We start from the raw sequence: 22,583 nt of genomic DNA, 5'->3' as shown, positions 1-22,583 counted from the left end.
TAACTTCGACCAGAAATGACACCTTGGAGAGCATACAGGAGACTGAGGCAGTCCTGAGGTAGGATCCCTTTGCAATATCATTAAGGTGTGTGGGGATGGGTATATGATAGGTTATTTATAACACGCTTAATACCCAGAGGTTTCTAAGCGCGTAACTGGGGCTCGAACCTGTGGTGCTTCGTGCCGTCTTGCTTCCAAGGCAAGCACGTTGCCCCTGAGCTATCCTCCCGAGCCTCAGGGTAGCCACTTTTTGGGGGGCAGAGGGAGGGAGAATGGGATACAATGACAGTGTAACCCATAATAGTGTCACAATTTATCTTATAATACATATTCACGTATATAAAGTTGAAAATAGGATTGGAGTGACGTGGCCGGGCTAGAATGGTGTCACTTGAGGAGGGGAGTATCTTCACAGGGCTGAGTCTGGGTAAGTATTCAAGAGAAGATGGTTCTGATATCTGGAGGGAGGGGGGTGGGCAGTGGGCACAGCAGGCCAACAAAAGAGAAGCAATAATGGGTGCACATGGTGCTGGCGACAATGACGCCAAGGAGGCAGGAGGAACGTAGGGGTTTGAGAGGGAGGGTGAAAGGGAATGCAAGGAAAAGATGTGGTGGGCAAAGAGTTGATGAATTTAAAAATAAGGAGGAGGAATTTGAAAGTGATTCTGCATTGAGAGATCGCCAGCATGGTTGCAGTGTGCAGTGGTGGGGGATGAACAGAGGACTTTGTTAAAAGGAACGAGGGGGCGGTCAAGGAGTAAACTTCAGCAGTGATCAAGTTTACTGAGTACAAGATTGGAGATTACCATTTTGGCTGAGGGGGGAGTGAGGTGGGGGCACATTTTTCTGATGTTGAGGAGATGGATACAATTATTTCCACAGCTGCTAGAATCAAACTGGAGTGTAAGGTTGCTGTGAAAGAAGACCCCAAAAGGTTGCGAGCCTTGGGTGCAGGAGTGAGAATGTTCAGTGGCAAAGAGGCAGCATAATGCCATCCAGAGACGGATGCTGTTAGGGAGTTGGTAATGTTCCTCATGGGTGGTATGGGTGAAGGATAGGAAGGAGGAGAAGATCTGGGCATCAACAAAGAGGTGGTAATGGAGGCTGAAAAAGATGAGCCTGCCCATAGTGACACTGTAGAACGTGAACAGGAGTGGGCTAGTGACAGATCTTTGGGGGACCCACGAGAAGGGAAGCAGGGGTTAGCGGTATTCACATTCCAAGAGATGGCGAATGAGCAGCTGGAGGAGAGTATGACTTTGACTGGAGTGACATTAAAGACAAAGGAGGACATGGCTTGGAGGAGAGGGGTAGTTGACAGTGTCTAAAAGGTTGCAGCAAGATCAAGCAGAATTCAAATGGAGGCGAGGTGGGAGCGGTGGAGCAAAAGACGAGTGCTGTTGTGGTGGAGCATTTACCAACTGAATCCATATTGAAGGGGGGTAGGGCGGGTCGCATGATCTTCAAAATAGTTGACAATGTGATTGAAAATGACTTGTTCAAGGGTTTTGGAGTGGAAGGACACAAGAGAGACAAGTCTGTAGAAGGGAGGGAGGGTTGGGGTCAGCAGCGGATTTCTTAAGAATGTGGATGAATGACGTGGTTGTTTCATAACAGACAGTGAAGATGCTGGAAAAGAGTGAAGAGCGAGATGTATGAGGAGGTGGTCAGTGCAAGTGCTTTGATTATTATGGATATCAATGGGTGTGCAGCAAAATTGGCAGTGCAGGGCTAAGAATTTTCATTGGGGGACATGAGATAAAGATGAGGCAGAGGGTGATCACAGGTGGAAAGAAGGAAGGAGGTGGGCAGGGAAATTGGGTCTTAAAGTATCACGTTTAAGTGTATTTGGATGAGAAACAAGAGGCAAAGCATTCGGCTGCAAGAGGATTGAGAGCGGCATTTAGGAGGAGAGAGCAATACCTAGAGTGTCACTGTTAAGGAGAATTGTCTGTTAAGGCTAATTTCCCAAACCTAGTGAGTCCCCCAGCAGCTTTGCTGGATTTTTTGGGGTTTATTTTTTTTCTCCTGCTAAGAGTGAGACTCTTTTTCTCCCACTCTTAGACATGATTTGAGATATCCTTTGACTTGTAATACGTTTAATGGGCTATGGGGTCTTTTACTCCATAGGGCTTCATGTGTTTTTGATATGTGTGTTTCACAGCACCCTCCGTGCCGTAACACAGGGGTGTCACAGTGACCCCCAAACATAGACTCCGTACCCTGGGACTGACTACTGTCTCCCAGGGCATGTAAAGTCACCATTGGCTTTACTAGTCCTAAATTGTGAACAAAACCAGTACAAACCATCATATTGTGGGCGTACTGGTAGGGGCAATTCGATTGCCCCTGGGTCTGTTGTTCGAGGGGGCACTGTCCAGTCCCTCCAGAGCAAGTTTTGGCTGGTGGCAGTGGATACTACTTTTTATATTCGACCGCGAATATATTCCTATGGGATTTTCCCATTGTTCGAGGCTAGTACTTTTTAATATAGCCTCAAACATACCGCTGGTTTATTTATTTAATTTTAATTCACCGGTTGGTATTTTTTGCCAGAACTCGGTTCCAAAATGGCGTTTGTGTTCGCTTCTGTGACTCCAACCCAAGTCGAGCCCTTTGTTCCACTTTTTGGCGGGCTTCTCCACAGAAGCCTCCAAAAGTGGTGCCACTCTGTCTGGGTACCACAGGGAGTGTGAGAGGGGGTTTAGGTACCCTGGACTGAGTTGCCTCGGCAACTCAAGTTGCACTCTTGTGTGATTGGCCCAGTGGTGAGCCGCCCGGCTACCACTTAGCATGTTTGACTGACAGCTAGGACTGATGAATGGGGGTTTGCTGCATAAAAGCAGGGCTTTGGGGACTGGAACTTCAGAAGTCGCCACAAGACCAAAGAATCCAAAGAGGGAGAATCTGAGCTGACCAGCAACGACGACACCACCGGTGGAGCCCTGCTGAACCGTCTCACCACTTCTTCCAAGGACAGAGGAGATCTTCATCCCGGAGAGTCATCTTCCTTTGACTGGTGGGGATAACCAGTTTGCCTGCCTTTTCGCCTTCCCGGATCATCTCGTGGCCGCCTTGCCTGTGCCAAGCACCCCGGCAACTGGGATACCACGTTTTACCACTACCGCAAATAAAAGGGTAGTACCTTTTAACTGGAGAACTCCGCAGCTGGTTTCTTCCCTGGCAGTGCAACGACCTTCAGCTTTCCTCCACGTCGAGACCATCTCTTCCGCTGGACGACGCCGTGACTTGCACCCGCTGCCAGGAACAACTGCCCCCGCTGGAGGATCCTCTCCACTTTCAACGTACTGTGTCCGCCTGGCCTCCCTCGCAACGGTGTGTGTGGGGTGACTCTTAAAGCCTCCACTTACCACTTGGGTTGGCCCTAGGCTGGCTAACTGAGCTTTTCTGAGCTGAACTAATTCTTTTCTGAACTCCCTGCAAGACTTTAAGACTTTTAAACTGTGTGATCTTGGGCGCATTGGTGCTCTGTGCTCTCTAAGAGGGAGCCTGGCCTCTGAACTTTTTGCTCACAAGTAGACTTTGACTTTCCTGCCTTGCTGGGTGCTTCTAAAGTATTGTGTTGTGTGCTTTTCCTAATTTCTGCCTTTTCCCTCCCTTTTTCTTAACTTATTGGAGTGCCATCTTTAGTTAAGCGCTCACCTCTGTCTGGAAATAAGTGGTGTTAACGAAGACTTGTCTAATAAAGAATAAGGGATGTACATATAGTAATAGTGACTGTTTGAACTTGCTTGCCTTATTAGTGTTAGTGTATTTTATAAAGTGTGTCTTTAAATAAATAATTATATACTTTGATACTAAAGCTCTGGTCAGTGTTTGCTTGTGCTACTGTATTTTGGTACCTATCTTGTATACTCTATATACTGTCTAACTCTTCTTGAGAGAAGTCTGGCTGCTCAGCCCACAGCTACCAGGTAAATCTGGGTGGTACAGACTGCTACCAATTCGGTTTACTGCCAACACCTGTAGTCTTAAGCCTTTTGCAGTGGCCGCTAAGGGAACTTCACAGGTTTCTGCCTAACAGTCAGAGAGAGTTAAGGAAGGTGCGAGAAGAGAAAAAGTCGGAATAGCAGGATTTGGAGGAGTCTAGAGCACGTATAAAGGCAAGGAGTGTCTTCCTGAGACTCAGCCACCCACTGCTGGCAGTGACTGTGGCAAAGTCTAGCCTCAGTATCGTGGGGTCAGACTCCAATCTACCCCGATCCATTAAAATCTGGTAAAGTCTGACATAGGCATGGCAGCATCTGAATCAGGATGCCACCCCCCTCTCCTCCTTGGCTACCTTGCGCTTTCCTGCTTCCTCTTCTGCCCCCGTCCTCGGGCTCCTTCTACACCTCCACAGGGCGTACCTCTGATTTATACCTATCCCCAGAAGTCCTTCAAAGATGGCAACCTTCTCCATATAGCCACTCTCAACTCTCGCTCAGCTGTCAAACACTACTCTGACATCTGCTGCCTCCTGGAATAACTTGATCTCAATGTCCTAGGTCCTACCGAGACATGGTTCACGGCCAGCTCTGTCACTAGCTTTGACACTCTCCTCCCTGATGGCTACAAGATCCACTCCGTGCCCAGACCCAACCGTTCCAGAGGTGGTGTAGCCTTGATCTTCCCGGAGTGGATTTCTGCCTCTGTCATTCCTATGCAGGCATACTCCTCTTTTGAATGCCTTGCCTGCAGGCACTCTCTCTTCTGGCCACTCTCTTACCGTGGCTACTATCCATCGGCCACCTGGTCAGATGATCTCCTTCGTCTGAGTGGGCAGACCTCTCCTCCTCCCTCCAGGCGTCACCTCTCCTCCTCCCTCCTGGCCTCAACCACTCAACACCTACTTCTTCTAGGAGACTTCCACATCCATCTCGATGCTTCCTGTCCCTCCTCAGGACTTGTTTTCGCAACCTCTGTGACTCTCCCTATTCTCCCCTCTGGCCCGACTCACACTGCAGGACACACTCTGGACATTCTGATCTCTTCAGACATCCCCCTCTCCATCCCTCTAACCACTCCTCTCTCTTGGAGTGATCACTCTCTCCTTTCCTCCCATCTCTGCCTCCCTACCCCTCAGGCCAAGCCAACTCCAACACTGCCACCTACCTTCTCGGTCATCCGACCCATAAAGCGTGTGTCAGTTGAGGCTTTCGCTACCACTTTCTCTCCCCCTCCTCCAACTCTGGCTGACTCACATCCTGACACGGTCCTTTCCATGCTCTACTCTTCCATCTATGATACTCTTGATGTTCTTGCCCCTGTCATGAGTATCGACTTGAAGCCCAAAACCAAGTGCAACTCTTGGTACGACTCTGACCTAGTTACCCTTAAACACAAATGGCTGAGAGGAAATGGCAGGCTGCTTGTGCATCCTCTGACAAACTGGCCTGCCACCTGCTCTAAAGGCAATACCGGCTCCTTGTCAGCACTAAGAAGAGAGCCCATATCCAGGCACGCGTCTCTGCGGCATCTAACAACTCGGCCGAACTCGTTAAAATCTGCAAGGAGCTGGCCAACCCTGCTGCAGTCTCTACCTCCCCTGTCGCCTCCCAGGCCCTCTGCACGGGCCTTGCCTCTCATTTCATCTAAAAAACCCAGGACATCCTGTCCAGCCTCTCATCCTCTCCTCCTGCTCCTCCTCCTCCTCTATGTTCTCCCTCCGATACCTCCGGCCCCCCTGCAGCCGCCTCTCCTCCCCCTCGCTCATCTTTTCCTCTTTTCTCCCAGACGAGATTTCCAGACAAGTCTGATCTATGACAGTCTTGTCAAAACAGAAAGGACCACATTGACACCCTTGCTCCTGCTCTGGCTGACTTCTGCAACCACCCCTTCGCCTCTGGAGCCTTCCCTTCCGCTCTGAAACACTCTTGTGCACCCTATTCTCAAAAAAAAAAAAACACAGTTGACCCCTCCTGCCTGGCTAACTATCACCCAATCCCTATCACTCCTTTCCTGGGAGAACTCCTGGAAAAGCTGCCCATCTCCCAGCTTAATCTTCACATCAATTCTGTTGGTTGTCTGCATGAGCATCAGTCTGGCTTCAGAGCTGCCAGAAGCACAGAGGCTGCTCTCCTGAACATCCGTGAAGACCTGCTCTCCAACCTTGATTCCAATATCCCCATCTGACCTCATCCTACTTCTTTTCTTCTGCCTTTGATACAGTCAACCATGTCATCCTGCTCAATCGCCTCCGTGATAATCTGGCCATCACTGACCAGGCCCTGGCCTGGGTGACCTCCTTCCTCTCCAACCGACCCTCCGAGGTCCAACTAGGGTCCTTCCTTTCCTCTATCTCACCTTCTACCTGTGGTGTCCCCAAGGGGTCCAACCTCTCTCCCTGGCTCTTCAACCAATACCTGGTACCGCTCGCCCTCTGCATTGCTGTTCTCATCCCAAACTTTCTATGCTATGCGGGCGACACCCAACTTGTTTTCAGGCTCCCCTCTGCAACCTCTTCTCCCTCTCTCATCTCAGACTGTCTGCAATCCAGGAGTGGTGCGCCGCCAACGACCTCTGCTTTAATGCCAGTAAGACAGAAATTCTCATTAGCACACCTGCACCTTCCTTACCTGTCACTCTCTGGCCGGCCTCCCTTGGCCCACTCCCTGCTCCCACTTGCGAGGCTAAGAACCTCGGGGTCATCTTTGACTCCACCCTTTCCTTTTCTCCTCACATCTCCGACGTCTCAAACAAGTCTAACTACCAACTGCACCTCCTTAGAGGTATTTTTCCTTTCCTCTCCTTCCCCTAGAACAGAGGTCTGCAAACTGTGAGGCGCGGCCGCATCCCGGGGGGTGGGGGGCGGTGGGGGGGGGGGGCCAGAGCCCAGCATGAAATGTAAAAAAAAAAAGTTTTTATTTTATTTATTTTTTTAGATTGGAGGAAATGGGAAGGGGCAGCTCACATGGTCAGACTGGACCACAAAACGGTCTTAGGCACCAATGAAAAAAATGTCCAGCAGTTGCAAATGGATATTCAGTCCTTTAGTCACACAGTTTGAATAGTACCAAGGGGTTGTTTTTTGTTGAAATGTAAACAAATTGTGATATTTAAAGAATATTTATTCAGCAACAATGGTCAAAACTACTAGCTGCATAGTGAAGTAACTCCTCAAACTGGCCCACAATGGCCAAAAAAGTGGCCCATTTTGACTGGCCTACACTAGCATTTTTGGTACGGTCATCACCCTATTGCCCTATAGGCCAGTCCAAGCCTGCCGGCTCATCCATAATGGGTGAGGGGGCGTCCACGAACTGGCCACCTCACCCATTATGGAGGAGACGAGGAGCCAGCCCAGTGAAACACTGAGCACTCCCTCAGCTGCTTTTTCCAGCTGAGGGAGTGCTCCTGGGCTGGCTGAACTGTCAAAGGGAAACACTGTTTGCCTTTGACAGTTCATTTCTCCAGCCGCACATGATCACTGAGCCATGCAACGCTTGGCGTGTTTTGCTTCGCCAGCCTTGCATAGCTCATTGGATATGCTAGCTGGGGCACTGCATGTATGTATGTACGAGGGGGTGCTCCTGCGCCTCCTCGCACATAGGGTCAGAGCAACCTGGAGCGGAGCATTTTAGCAACCATGCGCAGGGCCCTGCAGAAGGTACGTTTATGGCGATTTATTTTTTATTTAAATGTGTATGCTTGCGTTATGGGACTGTGTTGGGAGCAGGATGGGTGGCAGCACTGGAATAGTGGTGGGAGTAGGGTGGGGAGTGCCCATGGTCTGTACTGGGAGTAGGGTGTGGTGACGACACGCAAAAGTTGATAGCGATTTCTACATACTGTCCATCTGGCAGTGTTGGGGTGGGCCCCGCCTGCCCAAACCTTGCTCATGGGGGGACCCAGGCCAAAAAAGTTTGAAGACTACTATCCTAGAAGCTCACTGTCTCCAGAGCTCTGGTTCTCTCTAGGCTGGACTATTACAACAGCCTCTTTCTAAATCTGCCTGCAACCACTCTCGTCCTCTGCCGCTCATCCAGAACAGGACTGTGAGACTTGTCCTTGGCCTCAAGCCCTCGGATCGTTTCTCTCGAGCCCTGAAATCTCTTAATTGGCTCTCAGTAATTGCAAGGATTAAATTCAAGATCCTTTGCATTGTCCACAAGCCTTCCTGGGGCCTGGGTCCACAATACCTTCAACTCTCCCTACGTAAATACATTTCAACTCTAGCTCTTCGCTCCTTCACCTCCAACTCCCTCAGGGCCAGTCGCTTCTCCAAGCAACGAGTTGGGGGTAGATCCCTTTCCTCGACCGGTGCCTCCCTCTGGAACAGCCTCCCTTCCTCTCTGAACCTTGAGGAGAACAATCTTCGGTTTCGCAAGCACCTCAAGACCTTCCTCTTTGCTTCTGCCTTCGCTCTTCCACTCCCCTGCTAATCTGTGTGCTTTGCACCAGGCACCTGGTTACCTTCTGATTTTGTGCACAGATCCCTGCCCTCCCAGCCGCACACTTGCACTGGCTCCTGGCAACCCCTGCAATTGGGTCTGTATCTGCAACCCTACAGTCCCCTTTCAGCACTTATCAGACACCTGTTGTCTACACCTTATTCACGAACATACCACCTGCTGGGCGCACTACCTGTTCTATCACGTGTTCAGCAATTTCCACTCCCCCCTGCCCCTCACACTTTCCCCCTTCCTTTCCCCTGCACTTGCACGTTCTCAATGTCACTGGGCCTAGTATGATCGATTTGTCCTCCCTTGCCTTGTCGCGCTCTGAAACACTTGTGCATGGGCGCCATACAAATACAATATATTATATCATAAGGTCTGGCCACTCCATCATAGAAGGTGGAAGGGTCCACCTAAGATCTCAGTAGGCAACAAGGATAGCGGTAGTGTGAGGTTTGTGTGTTGGTGGAGTCACATGGATATCCTTAGATGTTGGATGGCTCGGGTTGTCCATGGTTGAGGGCTAGTGGAAGGGGGCAAAATAGTGATTAGGGTAGTGATAATCAAAGGGGGCAAGGTGAGGGGGGCGCAAGAGTGTCTTCAAACTCTGAGAAGGCCAGTTTAAGTGAGTGGGCCAGAAAATGGGTGGTATGATTTAACTTGGGCCCGGTAGGAAGCCAGTGAGTCTGTTAAGTCTTTAAGGGATTGGTAAATAGTAGTGGGGCAGGTACTGAAATGGTGAGTTATGGCAGAGGAGTGATGGGTTGGGGGATAAGAAGGTAAGATCGAAAGAGTTCCACAGGTGTGGGTTGTGAGGCTATCAAATGTTTTATTTGGCATAATATCACTTGCATGTAAACCAAATACAAATATGCAATAGCAATTCATCGTGGATAAAAAAATACGATGGTTAAAAGCAAGCAAAAGCATACAATCCCTAAAAGAACAAGTCACAGAATTAAATATAAAAATACATTCTCAAGTACAATGAGGGAAAGTGTGGTCTTCACTTACATTTGTGTAATTAAATTTAATTAAATAGCTGCCATAACTTGTTCTACAGTTGTAATACAGGCCTTAAACAGGCTGTCCCCGCGCAACCTAGCCAATGAATATATTTGGATACCAGGTTCACCACCAACGGTTCGAATGTACATCTACAACAAAGCATCGCCTCTGCAATAGTGGCGATGCCTCTTGCACTAAAAATAGGCTTCAAATATTGCAATCCAAGGGATTGTAATTTGTCATAAAAAACTGTTAGGAAGGAATGGATTAGTAGGTTTAGGCCAGGTGGGAGAAAGATGAAGATGGGGAGGGGTGTATAGGGAGAGGTTGGGGGGGGGGGCGAGAGCAAGCATTTTAACAGCTTTGTGCTTGAAGGAGTAGGGAGTAACATCAGGTGTAAGAGGGAGTGAAGGTGTGGTCCTGCTCATCATGCGACCCAGACCTCTGCCTTCGAGTCAAGGGGTGTGGTAGAAAGTAGCCAAATCATTGTGCAGTGCAGTGAAGGTTGCTGTTTAACTGGGAGATGGGGGAGGAGATCCAAGTTTCAGTGATTGCCATTGCCGTAGAGCTTTGAATGGTAGATGAGGACTGATGGGCTAAATAAGGTTAAAGGAGGTAGAGTGTGAAAGAGAAGGCCGGCCAGGGAGCATTTTAGAGAAGGAATGGAGGATAGGCTTGGGGATATTAAGCAAAGGGATTTGCGGCTGGGGTGGAATGATGCAGTGGTGAAGTGGAGGGCCTGAGAAAGAGGTACTTGGAGGAGTGTAAGAAGAAGGGCAATGCTCGATAGGTGTATGAAAGGGGGATGGGGATTTGACATATCCAGGTTTATATTTGGATGTCCAGCTCATGTGCATCCATGTTGCGTGTTAAAATTAAGTTGAGTGCAATAACTGCTGGTAGAGGCTTCACCATACTCCGCGCTGGCATGCACTACCACTATGTATAGGCTGTTTATCAAGAAGGGGTTTGCATGTCCAACCACAAAATGTAGCCTCTAGTGGCAAATGTTTTGTGGGCAGGTTGTCTGGAGGCACAGAGTAAGGTTGTTTACTGGTTCCAACAACAGTACTGATGTCAAAGTAAAAGCAAACCTCAAGTAGTCCCTAGTATATCAGATGGTGTGATGTGTCTAGCATTAAGGTTGTATTTTAGTGCAGGTGTGTTGGTTTTTGTTAGGAATTCACAGGAGTCAAATTAAAGGCTGGCTAATTGTAAACACAACTTTGTGACATTACTATTTGAACCATAACTCTTGACAGTCCATTAGCACGGAGTATGTAGCAATTCTACCTGGTTCACAATTAACGGTCATTGGGTAACCTCTATTTAATATGGTTGGTCATTGACTAGTAAGGATTCCATAACAGAAATGTGTACCTTATGCCATTAGCAGTAGCACTCTTCAACTTGTGTTGTTATGGGACTTAGAGGTACAAAAGTAGAAATTTGACAAACCGTGCTTTAGATAGTATTTGGCACTTAGTCTATACATTGTCCCTTAAGTTATTTTTTAAAAAAAAACTTGACGCATTTGCATTTGAGAACTGAGATGAAGAAAAAAAGACATTCATGGCACATTTTTGCCAACAACTTGCTAATCTGTATATTGTACTTTAAATTGCTGTCTCTTTTCAACCTTTTCCTCACAAACATTTCAAGTGTAAATTTCCATTTCACATTGCAAACCTTACCAGCCGCTTAGCTTGTGCAGCATAATCTGCTTTCTTTTGTGCAAACTTTTCTTGCAAAGATGCCTGCAAAGAAAACATTACATATTAATTTAACAGTTATCAATTTAGAGATTTCAAAAATAACTTATGTAAAATTGAAGCTGAAGCGTTGTAATTTCTCTTTGGGTTTCTGCACCTCGCACGACAATTGCATGAAATCCATGCTAAATTTCAGGCTTTGAAACAGTCGGGCATAACAGTTTCTCTTTGTCAACTTGCGAGGACCACAAGGACAAGCAAGTAACTTAGTTTTGGTCCCCAGTAAGACTGACCATCAAGCCACAGGTCAGGTCAACATATGAAGCCATCTGTGCCCCCAATTTCCATCCAATTGCACCTGAAACACCGGGAAACAGTAGAACTCCCAAACAACTAACATCATTGGTTTCAATCAGTTACTTAAATATCTAGAGATGAGAAGGGAGGGCAATGAGGAATTCATTGTTCAACGAAAGACAGTTACAGATTAGTAACTGTGTCAAATGGCTCCCTCTTACAGACTCAATCTTTGACATTTCTGGTGCAGTATAACATACAGGATGGCGAATGCGTGAGTAAATGTTATTCTTCATCAAAAACTAGGTAGTTTGTTCTTATAAAAAAAAAAGTGTAGCTTTGTCAATTCCCACTGCAGTCATGTCTACCTTGTAATCAATCTTGTGTGTTAGTTGTTATTAAATTAATTAGACCAGGTTCTTATTCAAGTGGCTCCTAGTGCGTTATGATGTAAAATAATAGTACCAAGCAATTGTATATCTGCTAATGAAAATGTGTTTCAGCATGGCAATTAGGAAACACATAATCCCACATACAAGGCTCAACTATGTATTCTATTCCTCCTTATAAAGGATACCCAGTGTATCCTTTGCCAACAACTCTTATGTTCAAGGTTAAAACTAGATAAAGTCTCAATTAAGTAACATTTGGGCCTACATGTGTTTCACACTGCTTGCGCCAAATAATCACACAGAGCGAGTGTTTCATCAGTGACTTATAAATCCATGTTTTGTATGTAAACTGCTGACTTTACATGTCCTGCAGACAAATATTTCCTCTTGCACAATAATGGCGTATGCCTCTTATTACACCTGGCAGAGGTGTCAGAATCCCCACCAACAGCACAGTGTTGCTGGAACAGCTTCAACGACAGAAGCCTGCAGCAGATGTCTCCATTCTGTAAGCAAAAGTGGAAAGCTAAGGTGGGGGATAAGGCAAGTCATCAAATTTGGGTTTGGCTCATTTTAATCGACCAATGTATCACTATATCTAGCTTTTAAGATTATGTGGTTTTACCTTTACTTAAGCACTGCCCTTGGATTCACTGTGCCTGGTTTAAAAAGGAACAGTAGCGCTATCACCAGATTGATGAGGTGACCAGTTCGCTGAGGGACATGTGTTTTCCATCATATGGACTCCAATTTTTATTTCATAAAAGGTCTGTGCTGATTTTTAGAATAACTTCCTTTGTGGATATGCCATCGACAAACCCTTTGCAGGCCACCTTCCTGGTGCGTTTAAGAGTATACCTTACACTCTGTACACTGCTATCACTTTTGCAGCAGGTTTGCCAAACAAAAAGGGTTTAGCAAGGGCACTTTAAAATGTTTAGGCCCATTACTGCTAAAAATGAATTCGAATTTATTTTCAGCAGATGGTTTGTAGATCGGTACCATACATTTCCTCATTCTAGAATACTTGATTAATATGGTGAGATGTTTAACGTAAAGGTGCAGAAGGAGGAGACTGACAAGGTAGGATAATGATTACTTTTACATTAAATTAGGTCTATAAGAAAAAGAAAACCTATCTTTTCCTAGATCTATGAAGGGTTTCCCTGCCTCAACTAAAGTGCTAATGGGTCTGTCAGAAGAGTCCACCGTCCTGTATCAAAATGTCCCCATCTCTGTCCCTTACACTTACAACTAAACTGAAAGGTTGCACCAATGGTCCAGGTCCAGGGGAATGACTCACTCCTCCTGATTGGGTGGCACAGTTCTGGTCGCAAGTTCCGGTTACCAGACATTTGGTCGAATGCATTTGATCGAATTACAATATGGTCGAATCAATTTGGTCGAAAAAATGGGTGAATTTTTTTTTTGGGGGGGGGGGGGGGGGGGTTCCCCCCCAACCCCTGTTTTTGGTGTTAAAACAACTTTTTTTACCTATACTAGAGCAAAAAAAAATATATACTTTAAAAAAAAAATTCGACCTTTTTTTTTCGACCAAATTGATTCGACCAATTTGTCATTCGATCAAATATATTCGACCATTTGACTGGACAGCGCAAGTTCCTCACCAGGTGGAATGACTCCCTTCCACTGATTTCAGTACTTCACAAAGAAAATGATTGCTGATGCTCCAACACTATGCGTCAGAAAGTTCACCATTTCTTTATCTCAGGGGGAATTACACCTTTCCCCATGATCACTGGTTTGATCCTCCTTGCGAGCACCACTTCCAGGAGAAGGACTCCCTTTCTCAGTCCTTCCCAGGCTTTATTTCACAGTTCACAACACCATAGGGGAATGTCGCCCTTCCCCTGGCTTCTTGTATATTTACTTTTACAGTTCAACCCTTTACTGGGTTGTGCATGGTTCACTCTCCTGCCAGACCAGGGATGCTTTCTTGCCATGTATTGCCACAAAGAAGATGACTTCAGTTACGTTTCTGGTTTTGGGTCCTCGACCCTTCCCTGGTGTGCAGTGACTGTACTTGACCCCCGGCACGAGAGAGACTCCTTCCGACTTTCTCTGCGACTCCCAGACCCTTCACTGGTAGTCAGTAGTATCTCCGTTTCCACTGTCGCAAGGGATTTTGTCCCCAAGGCTATGCTTGGCTTTCCACTCCACCCCACAGGGTCGCCCACGTTCCGTATTAGCTGCTTTCAAACAGCACATGTCACCGGCTCTTCCAGGGTTCATGGTTCTTCTCGCCAGCCTCTCTGGTCCTCTTATTCCAACTGGCTTTCTAGCAGCTCCTAGAGATCCTGGGTGTCCTTTGTCGTGACCTGGAGAAGGTCCATCATTCTGCTGGAGAATTGAGAGCACTTGGATCCGAGAGCCCACTGAAGGGATCTAATTCGCAGACAGGAATCTGGCAACAGTAAAATGCAAGATGGCATTACGAAGAGCAACCTTAGGAAGTCGAAGGCCAGGAGATGTTGGGCACTCAATTTCTGGACCATTTGCGAGAGCTGTTGAGCCCTCAACTGTGGTGGCGAGGCTTTTTCCGAGGTTGAATCCAGGACTGCTCCAATAAATTGAAGCTTCTGTGATGGTGCCAAATAGGACTGCGTGAAGTTTAGGGAGAAGTCCAGCTCGTGGAGGAAGTGGCAAGTGCGAATGAGGCGACAGCCTGCTCCGGAGAACAAGCCCTGATCAACCAGTCATCTAGGTAGGGGTAGATGTGAAACCTGTCACTGCTTAGACTTGCTGCCACCACTGCCATAAACTTGGTGAAAACCCTCCGGCAGAGGGGAGCCTGAATGGCAGAACTCGAAACGGATAGTGAAAACCGCCAACTGTGAACCTCAGACACGTTCTGTGCTTCTGACGTATGGGCACATTTATTTATTGTTAAATATTTATTGTTTGCTTGTTAGGCACTTATACAATAAGAATATACTGTTTCAAAGCGCCCACCCACTGGGCAGGAAGGGAAAATGGGAAATACATTACAACATTACACACAATGTTTAAGAGCAGCGGGAAAAGGGATGGGGACAAATCTACTATGCAGAAAGGAAGAGGGGGTAAGTGCTGGAGAGTCCGAGCCTGTGGGTGAGCCATGGACAAAGTGGTAGAAAGGCGAGTGCTACACAGCCTGGGCCGCGGGAGGAGTAAGTGCGAATCCAGGGCGCAGGGTATACGGATGCATGAAGTGCTGTGGCAAGAAAGGAGCTGGGAAGAATTGGTGTGCGAGGTCAAGGCCCCAAAGATGCATAAGGGCCAAGGACATGGATTCAGCAACTGTGAGATTAGCAGAAGAGAGAAGTAGGGAAGGAGGAGAAAACAAGGAAGGTCTTGAGGAGCTTCCAGAATTTGAAAAGATCCTTCTGAAGGCGCAGGGAGAGGCTATTCCAAAGGATGGAGCCTGCAGAGGAAAGCGAGCGACCCCCTGACCTCTGCTTAGCAAAAAAAACACTTTACACACAAAGAATTGGTGCCAGAGGAGCAAAGTGGTCTAGGGCGAAGAGTATTTAGAGAGGTAAAGTTGAAGATAGTGTGGTCCCCGGGCCGAGACAGCCTTGTGGGTGATGCAGATTTGAATTTAACCAGTGCAGCAACCGGGAGCTAGGGAAGACTTTAGTGCAGGAGAGATGCAGTCCATGGGCTTAAGGCCAAGATGAATCTTGCTGCCCTACTCTGGAGAAGCTGGAGGGGTCGCAGAGTGTAAGAAGGAAGGTTCAGGAGGAGGCCGTTACAGTAGTCAAGTCTAGAGAGAACAAGGGCTTCACTACTGAGTCCCATTGAGCCTCTAGGGGAAAGTGAGAAAAGGTAAAATTCCTTTGAGAAGGAAGAGCTGATGGTTGGACTTCTTGGTAATGTCCTGAGTGTGAGGGAGGAAGGAAGGAAGGAAAGAGAGGAGTCAAAGATGACTTCAAGGTTTCTGGCTTCAGTTGAAGGCAAATTGGAAAAGACCAAGGAGGAAGGCCTGAGTGAAGGGAAGAAGGAGGGAGCAGGGGACCCAATGGGAAGGATGAACAAGTTAATTTCTTACCTGGTAACGTTCTTTCGATGGGATGGTCCGACGACGTATTCCATATCTATGACAGGTAATCACCACAGCTGTGCTGCTTCGGAAACTTTTTTCGGCGTCTGCGTCTTGCGTCGATGACGTCAATGCGCCGTCGTCGAGGACCTCCTCCGACGTCCGACGTCATCCGATGTGATAAGTAGGACGCACGACGCCCGTAGCCTCAGTTGTAGTTTTTTCCCCCAGAACGTGTGACATTAGTCTACTGCCAGTCAGACACAAAGCCTTGTGGAACGTAAGCTGCAATCGCAAAAGAAATTCTGCAGCGGGGAAGGTAGGGAGGGAGCGATATGGAATACGTCGTCGGACCATCCCATCGAAAGAACGTAACCAGGTAAGAAAGTAACTTGTTCTTCGAGGGGATTGGGTCCTCCGACGTATTTCATATCTATGACAGACTCCCAAAGCAGTACCAGAGCAAGGAGGAGGGAAAGAATTTAGAATCAGAAATTAGAATTGCCAATCAAATAGCAGAGCAGAGGACCGCCTTGCCAAAGGCCGGATCCTGTCCTCGGATGGAAACGAGGGAATAGTGACGTACAAATGTATGTACTGAAGCCCAGGTGGCTGCATCACAGATGTTGCGAATAGAAACACCCCTCTGCAGGGCAGTAGATGCAGCCATACCCCTGGTAGAATGGGCCCGCAAGCCAGCCGGTGGGTCCTTACCCGCCAAGCGGTAACACTCTGAGATGGCCAAAATAATCCAGCAAGACAAAGTCTGTTTCGTCACAGCTTGTCCCAAACGCTTTCCAGCGTAACCAATAAAGAGTTGATCGTCCACTCTGACCCGGGACATGCGTGAAACATAAAAGCTTAAAGCTCTCCTAGGATCAAGCCTATGGAGCCTCTACTCTTCCTTACCAGGATGTGGAGGAGGATAGAACGCCGGAAGAACAACCTTCTGGCTCAAATGAAATTCCGAAACCACCTTCGGAAGAAAAGAAGGACGAACTCTAAGGACAACCCTGTCCTTGTGAAATACAGTGAAGGGTGGCTTAACTGAAAGTGCCTGCAACTCACTCACTCTGCATGCGGAAGTAACCGCAACTAAAAACACAGTTTTCAGAGTTAACAGCCTCAAAGGGCAAGAATGCAAAGGCTCAAACGGAGCACCCATAAGAAACTTAAGAACAAGGTTTAAATCCCAACCGGGCACCAGCAAAGGTGACGGAGGGAACACATTAGTGAGCCCTTTCAGAAACTGTGAAATTAAAGGGATTTTAAAGTAGGAACACTCTTCAGACGAGCGCTTAAAGATGGACAACGCCGCCAGGTAACCTTTAATGGTACCCACTTGCAAGCCCCTGTGAGCCAAAGAAAGTAAAAAGGGCAGAACCATGGGGATGTCGCATGCAAAAGGATCCACATTCTGAACTCTGCACCAGTCGCAGAACTTACGCCAACGGCAACGGTACAGAGACTTTGTTGCTGGCCTTCAGGCCGAGAGCAACACCTCCATCACGTCTTCAGGGAGGTCCCAATCCTAATACCTCAACCTTTCGGAAGCCAAGCGTGAAGGTTGAGGGATCTGACCTCTGGATGGAGAACCTGACCCCCCCTCCCGTGAGAGCAGATCGTCTCGGTAGGGAAGACGACGTGGAGGACAGATGGACAAGTCGAGAAGGTCCGGGTACCACGTCCTCCGAGCCTACGCCGGAGCAATGAGGATCATCCGGGAACCGAACTTCCGTAACACGACGCAGCACTTGCGGGATGACGGGGACTGGAGGAAACGCGTACAGGAGTGGGAATGACCACTCCACCAGGAACGCGTCTCCTAAGGCTCCTTTTGGAGGAAATTCCCGCGAGCAGAACCTCTTGCACTTCCGGTTGACACTGGAGGCGAAGAGATCCACTTGAGGGGTCCCCCAAAGGGCGAAGATCTCCAGGAGAATCTCCTGAGCCAACTCCCACTCGTGAGAGATCGTGCTCTGCCTGCTCAGAGCGTCCGCTGTCACGTTTTCGTCTCTGGCCAGATGAACTGCCGAGATCGAAACTTCCTGCTGGGTGGCCCAGAACTCGAGCTGCATCGCCTCCCTGCACAGAGGATGACCCTGCCCCCCACCCCTTTTTGTTGAGGTAGTGCATGGCCACTGTGTTGTCCGTCAGGTCAGGGCATTCTTTCCTCGCACAGTCGGCAGAAAAGCCTTCAGGGCTAGCCTGACGGCCCTCGGCTCCAACAGATTGATATGGAGTCTGGACTCCGTCAGAGACCAACGACCGCTGACTGTCAGCTCGTTGGCATGAGCTCCCCATCCCGTGAGGGATGCATCCGTCACAATCGTCACCTCCGGCCAGGGAAACCAAAACGGAGCCCCCTTCATCAAGTTGCCTTCGACGGCCCACCACAGAAGGTCCTGGCCGACCGAGGGCGGCACCTGAACCAGGTCCGACATCCTGCCGGAGGACTGCGACCTTTGCATCTTGAGTGCCCACTGCAAAGATCTCATCGGCAGGCGAGCCTCTGGCACCAGAAGAATGCAGGATGCCATGAGGCCGAGCAACCTCAAGAACTCGAACGCTAGGAGCGTCTGGGCATGCTGAAACTTGTGCACCAACTGCTGAATGTGAAGAGCCCTCACCTGGGGAGGAAAACACTGCCCAAGGGAAGTGTCAAGCACTGCTCCGATGTACTGGAGCCGCTGTGTTGGCGTCAAATGGGACTTCTTTAAATTGAGGGAAAGCCCAGCTTGTGAAGGGAGTGGCAGGTGACAGACAGATGATCCAGGACTTGCTCGGGAGAGCTCCCCCTGATCAACCAATCGTCCAGGTAGGGGTAGACGTGAATCCCCCCTTGCCTGAGATGCGCTGCCACCACCACCATTAGCTTGGTGAAAACCCTCGGGCGGAGGTAAATCCGAACGGCAGGACCCGAAACTGAAAATGTGAGTCGCCAACCGCGAACCTCAGGTACTTCTTGTGCTTGGGATGGATCGGCACATGGAAGTAAGCATCCTTGAGGTCGAGAGACACCAACCAGTCCTGAAGCTGAAGGGCCTGGAGGACTTGAGAGAGAGTAACCATCTTGAAATTGTCCTTCCTGAGGAGTTTGTTCAAACCGCGCAAGTCCATGATGGGTCTCAATCCCCCGTCTTTCTTCGAAATCAAAAAAATAAGGGGAATACCATCCCTTGTTCCTCTCCGCTACAGGCACCAGTTCTATGGCGCCTTTCTCCAGCAGGGCTTGAATTTCCTGTGCAAGGAGCGGATCTGGACTCTTCAAAGAGAGGTTCCCTGGTGGATTGTCGTGAGGCCTCTGCCGAAAGGGAAGACTGTAGCCGTGGGTTATGATCTCCAGAACCCACACATCTGAAGTAATGGCACGCCACTCTACAAGATGCTCCGCCAGCCTTCCCCCAACCGGCGTACCATGGGACCTGGCCTCATGACTGAGTGGTAGAGGCTGCAGCATTGCCTGAGGGCACAGAAGCAACTGCCTGAGCGGCCTTGGCACCAGGGGTACCAGGTCGTCCACCTCTGGTACCCCTGCGTTGGCCTCTTTGACTGCTAGCTCCACTCGCTTTACTGAAGGAGTAATAGCGAAAGGAACCACCCCTCCATTGCTGTCCCCTAGGATGAAAAGGTGGAGGTTGGCAAACTGCAGCGCCCAACGACTTCGCTGCAGCTTTGGAGGTCTGCAACCTCTCAAGGCTCTCGTCAGCCTTGCTGCCAAAAAGGTGTTCACCGTCAAAGGGCATGTTGAGGAGCCGGGACTGCACATCAGGAGCAAACCCCGACTTCCACAACCACGCAAACCTGTGTATCACGGTGCTCGCCGCCATGGACCTGCTGACGCATTCAGCCATGTCCAAACCCGACTGAACAGACTCACACATGGCATCCTTACCATCCTGGACCATAGCAAGGAAACCATCCCGTTCGTCCCCTTCGGGAATATGTTCAGCCGCTAACGCAACATAGTTCCACAGAGTGTGTGTGAAATGAGACAAGGCACATATGGAGTTGGCCGCCTGAAGCGCCATACCCCCAGAAGAAAACACTTTCTTCGCCCAGCCGTCAAAATGTTTGTCGTCCCTATCAGGAGGGATGGTAGGGTACGACGCCTGCTTTGCCGGGGCCGTGGCCGCCTGCACCACCAAACTCTCCGGAGTGGGGTGCCTGGTCAAGTAGCAGGGGTCGCTACTGGCTGGACGGTATTTTCGCGCCAAGGACCTGCCTACCGCCGGGAGACTCTCCAGAGCAGTCCAAGCCGCCGCCACCCTTCTCTGTAGAGCCATGTGAAACGGCAGTACCGGGTCAGTTGGGGGACCAACATCAAGGATGTCCGTGAGATCATCCTGCACAAACTCCCCTGGGGGAGCAGACCATCCCAAGTACTCGGAGACCCTAGCCATAAGGCGCTGGTACGAGGAATCGGCATGAGAACCAGGCTCAGGCCTACAAAACTCCACCTCCGGAGAGGTGTCCAGTCCACTGGCATCATGCAGTGACTGCCTCAAATCATCAAATTGGCTATGGCCCGAGACCATCTCATCTGGAACCTGACTAGGAACCAGGCCATCAGAATCCTCATCCACCTCCGAAATATATTCCAGGTGGTGAAAAGAAGGCACCCGAGAGTGCTTGCTCTTAACCAGAGCCTTTCTAGGGGGTTCCCCCTATGCCACGGGGTACCTCCGACACCCCGGCCTCGAAAGGCGTCGAGTGAATCGGCGCCGGCGTCGAGAGAACAGGCATCGGCGCCGAGAGGATCGGCGTCGAGTAAATAGACGTCGACGTCAGATGCAGCGCCGCCAGCATCGACGGCTTCGACGACTTCCTCGGAGCCGGAGCCTCGAGAAAGCCTGTCGACGCCCTTGACGCCTCAGGCGTCGATGTCTTCCTCGAAGACATCACAGCTGCACACGGTCTCGAACGCGTCGAGGACCGGGACCTGGAACGGGTACGTCGAGAACGAGTCCCCTTGTCCGAACGGGACCTCTCCTGTGACTCGTGCCGACCACTCTTGCGAGCGGTGTCTCTCGACCTCTCACGGCCGACCCCACTCGGCGCGGACATCTTAGTACCCTGCGACTCGAGAATCGCCAGCATTTTCTTCCCGAAGGCAGCCCATTCCTCCGGCGTCGCACGGCTGGTGGGGTAAGCGACGTGCCAGGCAGAGTCCTCAGAAGAGGTCTTCTAGCAGTGGCGAGACCGACTCCTAGAAGGAGACCCACGAGACTTCAGACGACGACGCGGAGAGTCACCTCTCGAATCATCCGTCGAAAGCCCCGCAGACTTCGACTTCCGGGGCTAGGACACCCGACCTACCGACAACTACTTCTTACGTTCCCGTAAGGCTTTGGACGTGAGCGACTGGCAGTCGATACAGTCATCCATGTCGTGGGCCTCCCTGAGGCACCAGAGGCAGGCGTTGTGCGAGTCCGTCACCGACATCTTGGACCCACACTCCCCGCAGTTCTTGAAGCCCGGACGCGGGGTCGAAGACGAAGTAGAAGACATCTTCTTACGAAGGATTTTCGCACAAAAACGAACAGGTTCGAAGAACCGAGAAGAACAGAACTCCAAAGAATCGAGGCGTAACGGAGATTCACGAAGCAACACATTCGCGGAAAAAACAGAACTGAGGCTACGGGCATCGTGCGTCCTACTTATCTCATTGGATGACGTCGGACGAGGTCCTCGACGACGGCGCATCGACGCAGAAAAAAGTTTCCGAAGCAGCACAGCTGTGGTGATTACCTGTCATAGATATGGAATACGTCGGAGGACCCAATCCCCTCGAACTCAGTTTTACAGGTGTTGAGGCAGAGATCATTGGAGGCGCTCCAGGACTGGATGGCAGATAGGCAGTCAGGTATGATGGAGGGTGCAAGAGGGTCAGCAGGGAGTCTGAAGAAGAGCTGTGTGTCTGCATAACACTGGAATTTGGAGTAAAAAGAGGAGATGAGGCCTGCAAGGAGAGCAAGGAAGATGTTAAAGAGTCAGGGGAGAGTATAGAACCCTGCGGGACACCACAAGTGGAGATGGAAGTAGGAGAGAAGAGGCCCAGGATGACTTGGGAAGAGCGGTTAGTGAGGATAGTCAACCCAGTGCTCGTTCCGAGATACCAAGTGTATCGTGGAGCCTTTGTATGAGGATGGAATGGTTAACTGTCAAATGCAGAGGAGAGATCGAGAAGGATAAGGACAGCTGGGGAGTTGGAGTCCAGAGATGCAAGCAGTTCTTCATGGGTGTTCAGAAGAGAGGTTTCCGGGCCTCTGGATGCTCAGAATCCAGATTGATGGTCGTTTAGACCGTCAACATGTTCAGTGTAAGAGTTAAGTTGGGGCAAAGCCAGCTTCTTAAGTATATTCCCCAGGAAGGGTGTGATGGAGATAGGATGATAGCTTGCAGGGCAGTTAGGGTCAGAGGATGGTTTTTGAGAAGTGGGCACACAAGGGTGTGCTTAAGGAAGGAGGGGAAGAGCCAGTGATAAAGGAGTGATTGCAGGAATCAACAAGAGCCGGGGCAAGGGAGCCAATGTTATCCTTGATGGTCCTGGATGAGCAAGGGGAGACATGTTTAGAAGAGACCTTCATGGAGCGGACAACACTGGTAACTTCTTCAGGTGTGACAGGAGAGGAGGAGGAAAAGGAGGAAGGAGGAGGGGGGCGTGGTAGGGGAGTGGGATGGCTCGGAGGGAGTGTAGAAAGGGTGGTCAGAATGTCTTGAGTTTTGGTGG

General features: G+C 49.5%; 1 protein-coding gene across 1 annotated transcript in view; it reads right to left on the bottom strand.

The window, feature by feature from the left end:
- Window positions 1-22,583, bottom strand: part of LOC138535220 (kinetochore protein Nuf2-A-like) — a 528,523-nt gene that overhangs the window by 245,217 nt on the left and 260,723 nt on the right. The window contains exon 9 of the mRNA XM_069641278.1: window positions 11,102-11,164. Coding sequence (XP_069497379.1) covers window positions 11,102-11,164 — 63 coding nt within the window. The remainder of the gene's footprint in view (window positions 1-11,101; window positions 11,165-22,583) is intronic.

Source organism: Ambystoma mexicanum, chromosome 1q (assembly GCF_040938575.1).
Source record: "Ambystoma mexicanum isolate Mex_15411 chromosome 1q, UKY_AmexF1_1, whole genome shotgun sequence".
NCBI lineage: Eukaryota > Metazoa > Chordata > Amphibia > Caudata > Ambystomatidae > Ambystoma > Ambystoma mexicanum.
Note: the sequence above shows the minus strand (reverse complement) of the source record. Positions and strands in the feature narration are given on the sequence as shown.